General features: G+C 44.4%; 1 protein-coding gene across 1 annotated transcript in view; it reads left to right on the top strand.

The window, feature by feature from the left end:
* Window positions 1-607, top strand: part of LOC146808482 (uncharacterized) — a 62,385-nt gene extending 61,778 nt beyond the window's left edge. The window contains exon 4 of the mRNA XM_085620638.1: window positions 257-607. Within this exon, the coding sequence (XP_085476764.1) occupies window positions 257-540 (284 nt within the window). The 3' untranslated portion in view covers window positions 541-607. The remainder of the gene's footprint in view (window positions 1-256) is intronic.
* Window positions 608-12,671: the final 12,064 nt, after the last annotated feature.

Consider the following 12,671-nt stretch of genomic DNA (forward strand, 5'->3'; position numbering starts at 1 on the left):
TAACCAATGGCCTCATCTATCTGATTTCAACTCCGCTTTGAAATTTTTATGGAGAAGAGCACCTGGTGCACTGTTCAACTAAAAAGTGGAAGACGGGTGGAAGTAAGAAGGACGGGCGAGATTTAAAATGTTATGTACTACTGTGCTTTATAGTGCTACTCTACATGCCACTATGTGTATAAATAATTAACTTGTCTTACTGTTTTTCTAAGAGTATATTTTACAATTGTCTTGTTTTTTTCTTTTTGATACACAGCTACTCCTAACCTAAACCGCAAGGAGTTGGCCGCCAAGGCACGGCGCCGGAAGCTGGAGGCAATCCAGCGAGAATACCGGCGGCTGGTGGTCTTAGCCGAGGAGGAGGAGGAGACTGCGGCTGCAATTATTGAAGCCTCCTCCCGTGGCCCGGGCCCCAGCCACCGCCCTCCAGCGGTACGGCGCCACCGTCTGGCGGCTGCCCGCCGCCACCGTTCCATCTCCGGTGCCTCCCCAACTGTGGCTGCAACTGCCGCACCCTTAGACGCCGCTTCGCCCGTTTAGAGGGCGAGATGCGCCAGATGCGTGTCCTCCTGGAGTCCCGCCCCACCACTTAGTCCCTGTCATCCTGTTCTGCCCCTTTTTTAATTCATGTTTGGGTGGGTGGGTGGGATCTTGTTTGGGCGTTACGGACTTCTATGGACATTGGTTGGGGTTAGGGAGGGGGGTGGGTCAGCTTTTGTGGTTTTAGTTTATTTGTTAGGGTAAATTAAATATATTTTTCTATGTTACATGCAATGTTGTTAATGTTTTGTAGGTGGGGTAACTGTTTTACATCACACTGTTTCCTTGCTGGTGCATGGCCGCCCATAGCCTGTGTTTGATTTCAATAATTGGCTGACTGTATAAGACACAGATAGATGCGACACACCTCACTCATTGACTGGTCCTTCTAGTACTTTCAGTCTGTCCTCTAGTCTATGCATTCTTTGTACTGGTGTGTGAAAATGAAATCATTGACAACATGTCCATTATTAATTCTGCCTCCCCCAAACTTGTCTCTTACCGGTGCTTGATGTTTATGTCCAACTGTGGCACAGCACTGGCTGCATGGTGAAGATGGTTTCCTTTTTCATACATGCCATGATTGGGGTGGTGGGGGTGGTAGCAGCATAGTAGTAGTAGTAGACACTGGCAGGGCGGCAGCATTTGCAAAAAAAGAGAAGGAGACAGTCAATCGCCTTTGAGAGACTGTTAGAGGAGTAGTTGAATGAAGTACAGTACAGAACTTACCGAGCAACAATAATATGCTCAAATATTTGACAAAAAAACAGAATTGTGGTTACGAGGATAGCCTACTAGACAGAGTTACAAACTATAGTTGTGTCGAGTCACTTGACTAGGCCTACAGCCTAACAGTTAGTGCTGTATATGAGGAATATTATAAAAGCAATGGGGTGACCCTGTGTCCCTCAGAACCTGGGTAGAATTATTACAAAAAACAATGGTTCTGTCGGGTATTAAATAAAACAATCGCTTTGTTGTACAAATAAATCAAAAGATGACCACATAAACTAAGAATACAAATCACACTGATGCTAGATTTGGAGGGTATGATGTCGTTTTTTATATAAATTTCAGCATTTATATAGGAACCCCCATATTACTTGTAACGCAAGGTTACCAATGAAATAAACTTTAACGTGAAGTAGTGAATCAGTGACAAGGTGACAAGAGTGACAATTATGTGCACAATATTTACAAAATACAAACGAAACATTCTATGTACATAGAATGTTTCGTTTGTATTTTGTAAATATTGTGCACATAATTGTCACTCTTGTCACCTTGTCACTGATTCACTACTTCACGTTAAAGTTTATTTCATTGGTAACCTTGCGTTACAAGTAATATGGGGGTTCCTATATAAATGCTGAAATTTATATAAAAAACGACATCATACCCTCCAAATCTAGCATCAGTGTGATTTGTATTCTTAGTTTATGTGGTCATCTTTTGATTTATTTGTACAACAAAGCGATTGTTTTATTTAATACCCGACAGAACCATTGTATATGAGGAATGACAAGAAACAAATCCAATCAATGCCGGCAATTCATGCTGAGGTATATGTTCCTTTGTTAAAAAAAATAACCTCTGAAATATCCTACTCATGGGTGGCCAAGCAGAAGAAGATCATCGCTCTGCCTTGAAATTGAAGTAGTGTTGCTTTCACCACATCCGCCCCAGCAAGTGTGTGATTAAGTAATGGTGTACATTTAATTTAGTCACACCTCGACAATAAGTCACACAGCCCGGGGGAAGAGGGTTAGGGTTTGTTGAATGGATGGGAAGGGGGGTTTTGGGAAAGGTTTGACATAGAAAAATAGTATGCATGGACAAACAAACAACAATCATTGAAGACTACCATATCCATATGTTAAGGGAGAAAAAGGCAATGCATGCATGATGATGAGAGACCCGTATTACATACACTTCTAGTTATTGTTCTGTTGATCCGGCCTTAATACTTTAACAGATAGCAAATAGAAATTTTAAATATTGGTAGGGAAGAATTGTAAACACAGAGCAAACCTAATGATGATTGATAACAACAACTCCACTGTTGTAAAGATTGTATACAAGATATTAATCAAATTATTTAAAAGATGATAAGTGGATACTGTTACTGTCTTATCCTGGTCAAAAATGTGGACTGGATTTTTGCATCTCGGCATTCCTCTTGCTCCTCTCGTCCATCAATCTTGGGTGTGTCGCCTCGCCACTCGCCACTGCCCGGCTGGAAAAAAAAGGTGATTGATTGGTAAGGTAATGAATATGCATTGTAATGTTTTACAAAGTTTCGGGCAAGGCCTGGCCTGTAATTGTAGATTGAAAACCAAAGGGGATATTGAGAAAGAAAGTTAAAACAAATGCACAAGTGATGGTGTAGTGCAACAAGAACACTTTCCAAGGTGGCATCTATGCATCATCTCTACTCTAGTCTGTTTCCAGCATTGACCTTCAACAGTAACAGGAGAGAGCAGGCCCACAGTGCTTAACATTAGCACATCCTACGTTAACACTTAAAATTCTTTTTTTTTCTCTCAAAGAGTTGGACAAACGCAAAGCACATTATCCATTCCAAACATAGCATTTTACAGTTTAAGTTAGTAAAATCAATGCGCTGCAGTCATCCCACCGCTAGACTCTGTTCAACTTCTACACAGACATTTGGGTCTGCTGGGGTTGTTGTTGTTGAAGTGTTTACCTTTTGGCTTTTCCGTTTTATGACACTCATGATGAAACGTCCTCCTGAGTCCTGACTTAATCATCATCATCTCTGATACTTTTACTGACTGACTGTGAAGATCGGCCTGCAGTATAAGTAACATTTTTATGACACAACAAGAGTAGAAATATAAATATTACTGACTTGAGTCATTCTTTATTGTGTACAGAAAGATAGATTACTAGTACACTTTGATATCACTTTGTGCACAACAAACAAACAACGCAAACACAAACACAAACACCAATAGCTTAGAGTCAGGTGTCCAATGCATGCCATTAATTGTCATCATTATTACCTGTTCCTTCTCATCTTAAGTTAACGGGCCGTCTATTTCGCCATCATCATGATGGACGGTGCTGTTGTGTCAATCATACTCATTGCGCAGATTGAGTGAGTCCCCTTCCTGTATTGAATTAAAAGCAATGGGTCACCAAGCTGCAGGAGAAGTACCAATTTCTTATTTGCAAGAAGGGGGAAATTAGTGTGTTCTGTAGAAAGTTGATTAGTGGCAGTGCACAATTACATAAATTCAGGAACAACAAACACAACAAAATCTAAATCATTCAGTCTGCGACTCTGCGTCCAATGCATGGCATCAATCATTACCTGTTCCATCTTATTTTCAGTTAATGGCCAGTCTCTCTCGGCTCTGAAAGGAGGATAGCTATAGTAGTCATCTGATTCATGGTCCACTTCTTTTGGAAGGACTAGGAAAGTTTGAATTTGTTGTTACCATCATCCAATCATCATTCATGAGGGAAATGGAATTGAGCAGGAGATTCAGTATGATGGAGCGGAGGAGCTGGATTCGGAGGACTGTACTGTCAAATAGCAGACACCTGAAACTTGTATATTAAATTAGAAGATGGTGGTAATGGATTTGTTGTGATTCACAAGTTTATAACCGGAACGACTGACACATAAACAAAGGGAGGAAGACAGTAAGTGCGAGCCTAATTGTCAGGGAAGTATAGCTCGTCCTCAAACTCTGGCGGTTCAGCCAGTAGTAGGTAATCATCTGACACAATTCTTCCGTCACCTGAGCCGCTGTCCTCATCTTCCTCCGTTGATTCATGTATTGTGTAATTCTGTGGATGAAGTGCTGATTCATTTTGATCATTGTTAACCTCTCCACGTTTTTTGCAGATAGACTGGTCCTTCTCAATGTTACAATGGAACCAGCAGCACTGAAAACACGTTCGGAAGAGACACTTGCGACAGGGCAAGCCAGATAGCTTATCGCCAGCCTGCTGAGCTGTGGCCATTCAGACCTTTTCCTATACCAATACTGCAATGGGTTTTGATCAACGTACACCTCTGTTGGGTCGTCCAGATAGGCCTGGACCATCCGCTCAATGTTCAGGGTTGCTGCTGGTAAGCTTTTGTGCTGTTTTTTCTGTGCATCAGCACTGTGCTTACAATAGCCCATCTTTACATACCAATCCTGTAATGATAATGATTGTACTCGGCCTAATGATCCAGTTATTGTTTCTGTAGTCGATAGTGATGGTGAGTGTTGTGATTGTGAGCCAACCGCACTGCCCTCAGCCGACGAAGTTGCACTTGATTCTGCATGGCCTGCTTCAGTATCAGTACTTTTTGTGGGTTGATCTTGCGGGCTTTTAATTAGCAGCCATTCGTTTTCCAACTTACTGGCTGCTTCAGCTATACAACTTTTGTAGCGGGCAACATCATTGTCGGAAAAAGCAAGGAATGTCTTCAGTAGTCCCAATTTTGCACGTGGATCCAGAATTGTGGCACAAATGTAATGTTCTTGTGACAAAATTTTATTTTGTAACCTTACATTTTCAGTTAAGCGCCGGGATGAGCACTCCACCAAGTCATGGGCTTGCCTTCTGTCCTCTACACCTTTGTATGATTCAGACACATTATTCAGCTCATACTCTAGCATTTGCAATAATGGGATAGCTTGGCCCATTGTACAGTCCTCCTTGCTGACTTCACGTGTGAAGACCTCAAAAGGAGAAAGCATCTCAGTCAGGCATTTAATTAGGCTCCATTGCTCCATGTCAAGGATCATGCCTTTAACAGTAGCACTAGCATCCCCTCTTCTTTTCCAGACATATTCATGGAGTGACATGTGCTGTTCGTACAGACGATCAAGCATGTAATACGTTGAGTTCCAACATGTTGCCACCTCCTGGATGAGTGCCTTGACTGGCATCCTAAATTCACGTTGGATGATCCTCAGCTGCTTCCGAGCTTTAAAAGAATGGCTGAAATGAGTGCATATTCTTCGGCAGATGGCCAGTAAATTGCTGACTATGGGTTCTTTTTTCAGAAAGTCTTGAACTATAATGTTTATGCAGTGCACCAAACACGGAACCCTGAAATAGGAACCAAGTTCCATGGCCTTAAGTACATTACTGCCATTGTCTGTGGCAACAAAACCAATACGAAGCCCTCTGGGCCGCAGCCATTCCAAAACCTTGGTGCAAAACTCATATAAAATGTTTTCAGCCGTATGAGATTTCTCCATGGCGAACATGGCTACAGTTGCATGTTTCCGAGTACCTTCAAAAATCGCAGCTGTGTCAACAACACCTCGTGCAGATAGTTTATCTTTAACCCCCACAAAAGAGATCCAGTGTGCAGTGATGCACATGTAATCTGTGGCTTGGCAACTGCTCCACATGTCTGTTGTCAGGTGGATATTGTGCACAGCACTCTTCTGCAAAGCTTGTCCAACCAATTCCAGCACATCATGATGTAGTGCCGGAACAGCAATTCTTGCGAAATAGGACCGGCTGGGAACTTTCCATTTCGGGCAGGTGGCAGACACAAATTCAAGGAAACCCACCCCTTCCACAAATGAAAAAGGAAGAAGGTCCAGCGCTAACATTTTAGCCAGCTTCGCATTGTACAATCGTGCCGTTGGGTGGTTGCGTTGGAACTGCCCCTCCAACCTAAACATGCTCTCAATGGTAGGCTGGCTTACTTTCCTTAGTGGTGCTGTTTTCATTAACCCACTACAGCTCAACGACACAGATTGTCTCATTGAGGTACTCGCCGGTCGCCTTGGTGTCTCGCACAGACTGAGTATGGCTCTTACTGCGGTGCCACTCTGATGTTACTGAGGAGGATGTGGGCGTTACCACCACTGCACTACTGGTGACAGGGCTAGAAATGCCTCCCTCTTGAGCTGCCACCGCAATAATATCGCTCTCTGATTCATCCTGACCAACTTCAATGGGTTGACTTTTTCTATTTTCTTTTAACTTGAGTAGGTGATCCTCCCACACGATAGTGTGGTGTTTTCTGAGATGACTTGCTTGTCCTCCGGTACCATAATTTGTACCAAGCTTACCACGCCGAACACCTTGCCGACAAATTGAGCATATAGCAACGTTCTCCTCCTTGGCGCTAACAGAAAAGAAATCTCAAACTGGGGAGGAGAACTTTCTGGCACTGCTGGATGTGCCACTTTCAACACCAGATGAACTTGAGGGGGTGTTTGAAAATGTGTGACCCTGTGCACCTACACTGTGACTTTTACTACCACTACCTACTGAGATGGTTGAGCTGGATGTAGGTCCCTGCCGGGCCTTGGAAAATATGGCAGCTGGAGGTAGTGGTGGTGTAACCTGTGTTGGTGAGATCCGTGCTACATCCCGCTCAGTAGCAGCCTTTCTGGATAGGGTGAGAATGTTGGTCTCCAATCCCTTTGGGGCGGGAGTAATGTGCGTGATGACTGGCTCATCTTCATCAACATCATCACCCCCCTCTTTTACATCTACCTCCATAACTCTAAGTTTTTCTGGGACCTTCCTTTTCAGAAGCATTGTCTTGTGGCGTATATCACTCTCAGACCGAGCTGGTGGGACCCAAGTGTCCTCACGATCATCAGAAGCGGGGCTTGAAGAAGAAGATGATGGACTAAGCCTCCTTTTCCTTGCTGGTGGTCTGGAAGACAATAGATCTTCTGAAACAGTGGTTTGACTTTGCTCCACTTTGTCTGCAGGAAGCTCGATTTCCTGAAATGCCCCTACGTCAGGAGCAACAACTACTATGGTGGGCTGTTGCGGCGGCTGCTGCTGTTCTTGTTGCGGCGGCTGCTGCTGTTCTTGTTGCGGCGGCTGCACACTGATCTGCTGAGTTGGCGCCTGCGTTGAACTTTATTTGTGTACTACTTTGCGGTAATGACATTTCTTCCAACATCGCTGCTCGTTAGTAGACTGGCTACCTCTGCGACACTAAAGACCTTGGGCCTAGGTTGGTGTGGTTGGACCGCTGTGCTGCTCCCAGCTTGGTTCCCGGACAACGCTGCTGCAGGCGTAACTTTTTTGGTGCAAAAAAAAACATTGGCCGGCACACCACCAGTCGTGGTTAATGGCACTTCCTTTTTCTGTTCCTTCTTCTCACCGGCAACTTTCTTGGTACTGGACCTGGTACCTTTCTTTGGGGCCATCTTCTTCAGATGTCAGGCAGGATGCAGATGCACAACAAGTTCTGGGCACACGTGGACGTGATGCGCAGCAGGACTTCTGTCTGGCTGGCAGTACAACGGGTAGCCGGGTGATGCTGATGACACCTCCTACTCTGTCTTTTGTGCACCTAAAAGTCAATAAGACAGGAGAAGAACATCAGTGAAATGTTGCATTTGTTGTTGTGGTTCAGTTACTTAGTACTGTACTAGTGCAAACAAAAGATAGTCTAGCCATTTATGACTTTTTTTTTTAAACTAGAGCTATGTTATACTACTGTGTACAGCCACACACTACACTCTCAGGAAGGATAGGAAAGTTAATAATAACCACCAAAATAAAAATGTAATGAAAGTGGGGTGGACCATTACATTATTTGAGCATCTCAGCATCCATGAAGCTGCTGCTGGCAAAGGGGGTGGATGGATGGAAGCAGTAAGCCAAATAGCCAATAGGAAAACCATGCAGGCCTATGGCAAAAGCAGGACACTAATAATTCACAGTCCAAACACCAAAAAATGCCACCACCCACATGGACACTCACAAATCACAAACAAGCCGGGGGCCTGGGAAACACCTGGAGCTCACAAAAGGCCTATAAAAGCCAGGTAAAGGATGCATGCTAAAGCACACTGCTCTGCCTTTTTAATGCAACTAAATGGAAATACGAACATTCACAGGCCCAAAAAAGGTCTGCAGGGTGCATGCATTGCACACCAACACACCAGACACATACAACAAAAGCATGTCTTTAAGACAACCAACATCAGAAAGGCCACCCCAAAAAACACACTTCCCCAACTCAATCCAATGCCATCCATGCCCTAAATGATGTCTAAATTCAACAGATCACACAGAAAACACTTGATCAATAAAGCTGTGGCTACCTGCTCTGATCCTAGTGGATGGAAAAGCAGGCCTGTTGGCAGACAAGGCCAGGCAAGCTTGCAGGCCTAGGCTTCAAAGTGGCCACCAGCCACATGGCCAGGCCCAACAACATCACAAAGGCCACCCCCAAAAAACACACTTCCCCAACTCAATCCAATGCCATCCATGCCCTAAATGATGTCTAAATTCAACAGATCACACAGAAAACACTTGATTAATAAAGCTGTGGCTACCTGCTCTGATCCTATTGGATGAAAAAGCAGGCCTGTTGGCAGACAAGGCCAGGCAAGCTTGCAGGCCTAGGCTTCAAAATGGCCACCAGCCACATGGCCAGGCCCAACAACATCACAAAGGCCACTCCCAAAAAACACACTTCCCCAACTCAATCCAATGCCATCCATGCCCTAAATGATGTCTAAATTCAACAGATCACACAGAAAACACTTGATCAATAAAGCTGTGGCTACCTGCGCTGCTCCTAGTGGATGAAAAAGCAGGCCTGTTGGCAGACCAGGCCAGGCAAGCTTGCAGGCCTAGGCTTCAAAACGGCCACCAGCCACATGGCCAGGCCCAACAACATCACAAAGGCCACCCCCAAAAAACACACTTCCCCAACCCAATCCAATGCCATCCATGCCCTAAATGATGTCTAAATTCAACAGATCACATAGAAAACACTTGATCAATAAAGCTGTGGCTACCTGCTCTGATCCTAGTGGATGAAAAAGCAGGCCTGTTGGCAGACAAGGCCAGGCAAGCTTGCAGGCCTAGGCTTCAAAATGGCCACCAGCCACATGGCCAGGCCCAACAACATCACAAAGGCCACCCCGAAAAACACACTTCCCCAACTCAATCCAATGCCATCCATGCCCTAAATGATGTCTAAATTCGACAGATCACACAGAAAACACTTGATTAATAAAGCTGTGGCTACCTGCTCTGATCCTAGTGGATGAAAAAGCAGGCCTGTTGGCAGACAAGGCCAGGCAAGCTTGCAGGCCTAGGCTTCAAAATGGCCACCAGCCACATGGCCAAGCCCAATAACATCACAAAGGCCACCCCCAAAAAACACACTTCCACAACTCAATCCAATGCCATCCATGCCCTAAATTATGTCTAAATTCAACAGATCACACAGAAAACACTTGATTAATAAAGCTGTGGCTACCTGCTCTGATCCTAGTGGATGAAAAAGCAGGCCTGTTGGCAGACAAGGCCAGACAAGCTTGCAGGCCTAGGCTTCAAAATGGCCACCAGCCACATGGCCAGGCCCAACAACATCACAAAGGCCACCCCCAAAAAACACACTTCCCCAACTCAATCCAATGCCATCCATGCCCTAAATGTGCTTGAAAATGAAATACATTCAAAAAACAACAAAAGGAACAGTTGCTTCATCATGCACACACCCATGAGGCCATGCCCATGGCTAGCTCGGGCCTACTACTACTACCCACATAATAAAAAATAAAAAAAGGAATGATGATAATAATTATCAAAAATAAATTGTAGTTACTTACAACAACTGCAATGCCCACAATCAAACAGACACAACAACCACTTACTTGTAAAATATCCTATTCCAAAAATCCTCAAATCCAATTGCAATGATGCAGCAGACAAAAAGAGTGATCTTTCCAGCTCCAAATCCAAAGGCAGAATGAGCAGGAGATGGACAAAGCACTGGGAGGAGCCTGCTGGACAGGAACAGGAAGTTGGAGATTGTGTCACTTCCTCCCTCTCGCCACCTTTTAAAAAAAGGACTCCTTGCACAAAAAAGGACAGCCAAATGTCAATGTAAGGAGTTGTTTTCATCCAAAATCAGCATTTGCAGAAGGTTTCATGCTGCTAGAGCTGATATTCCTCTCCAAATTGAAAATGTTACATGTTCGAGTTATCGAGCTTCACATTACTTCCGCCGGCGTGTCGAAAATGACATGATCGCATTCTCTTTGTCCCTGTCGCGTTGGATATGACGTGTTCGGGGTCTCTTTCTCCTGTTCGCGTTCGATTAGACGTGCCCGCGTCCTCACCCTCTCGCTCGCGATGTAGAATGACGTGTTCGAGATCTCAATCTTCTCATACTTGCGCGGTGTATGATCGCGAGAAGAAAGACGTGATCGCGCGACAAATGACGTGATCACGCGACAAATGACGTTAATGCGGCCGCGAACTGTCGCGAGACAGCGCAAAATGGCTTCCAACATCCAACATCTCGTGGAGAACACGACCGGGTCGGGAAAACTTGTCGGCGAACGCGGGGATTCAGGTAAGGCGATCGCGCGCACGCGAGAATGTATTTTTTTACAGCGCGAGCAAGAAACAAATTATCGCTAAGCTGCGGAATTCGGAATTTTTGACATTTTCGCGCTTTCCGCGGAACGCGAAAATGCCAAAATATCGCAATTTCCGGAACGGAGTTTTGGCCCAGGCCTATTTGAGACATGATAGAGAATGTTGAACTCTGCCAGTTTCACTCCAAAATTTATAATGGAAGATAGATGCCCATGTCAATAACATGCAATCCTAAAATATTAGGGCCCCAAGGACGCTCATACATTCACGCAAAAGCCATGTCCGAGATTCTCCGCAGTGAACAGTTTCTCCAAGCGGCGGGGCTGAGGGGACCATGTCCTGGTCTGTGAGGCATCCGAAAAGATTAAAAAAACATCATTCACTGAGAGAAACATTGTGTTCGGACAGAGTAGGGGGTATTTTGCATGGTGCAAAGAAGAACAGTGGGAAACTTCCCCAGGTAGGATTCAGTAGAAATGGTAAATTGTTGTTTAAGCAGCAGAAATCTTTCATTCACGGACCAGAAAGTCTATTTTCCAGATCAAAACGATGAAGCACGTTTACAGACAAGAGAGATATTCTGTCGCAGCCTTGCAACACAGGTTCAGTCACAGTCACACCAATACAGTATAACAATAAAGGTGTAATTGATTGAAGGTAACGTCAGAATGTGAGCCAGGACATTAATGTGGGTTTGAAAATGCACTGAAAGCACACCATACACCCACTCCTTAGCCCAAACCATCTGATAATAAAATAAGCATTGCCAAAACCAATAGGTTTCATTTATGCAAGATCTATTGGTTTTGATAAAGTTTTTTTCACACATGTTGCACAGCAGCACAAGCTGCTGTACATCATGGCTTAAAGTTTTTAAGAAGTGCTATGATGCGGCCAGCGTTGACTTCATCATAGAGCTTTTTTCCCCATTAAGCATAGCCAATAGGTCTCGCCTTTGGGGCCTTATAAGTGTTTAGTTATCCAGCAAAATATCCTTGGTGCAACAACATCAAGTGTTGCATGGCTAAACACTTATAAGATCCCAAAGGCGAGACCTATTGGCTATGCCAATGCTTGTATTGCTTTGGAACCGTTTCCACTTACAGTATACTAAAGACGCTGAGTTAAAAACAAACAGTTTTAGTCTGCAGTTTTGAGAATACTTCCCAGTCAGGTTTCTTTTTTTGTATTATTGCTTTACTTTCTGTGGTATTTGGCATGTGGTGTGCTGGGTTGCAGAGTCCGATTGCCGCTGTCAGGCGTGAGGTGACCTTCCGTGCACTTTGTTTTTGTCAGCCTGTTTATCCTGCCTGCTGGGCTTGCACGACTGACACTCTGCAGCATCATCGAACGGTGGGTTAAAAAAACGCCAAAACGCTGGCCAATGTAGTCTACCGAGGTGCCGAATTAAAGAATACTTTGAGGGCTCACTACAGATTTTAGCATGATAAAATCCTAATGTAGGAATGTGCAAACTTCAAAGGAATAACGGTGGACATGTGTTAGTAGTGAGTTGTGTACACATTATGTAAGCAACTCTTGTGCGTTGCCAGGGACATCTTAAGGATTTTTGGGGGCCCTGGGCCAAACATATTTTTGGGACCCCTGTTCAGAACAGCTTTGAATTTATGATTCAATTTGAGCCCCTGTTTCCCACTCAGTTTCCCCTTCCTCAGCTGCGTCAGCGAGCCAGTTTGCATCATAGGCATTAGCCTCTATATTGCCGATGTAAACAGACGTGCGCAGCTGACAGCGGTAGGATTTTGTGTTTC

This window comes from Triturus cristatus, chromosome 8, assembly GCF_964204655.1.
Source record: "Triturus cristatus chromosome 8, aTriCri1.1, whole genome shotgun sequence".
Taxonomy (NCBI): domain Eukaryota; kingdom Metazoa; phylum Chordata; class Amphibia; order Caudata; family Salamandridae; genus Triturus; species Triturus cristatus.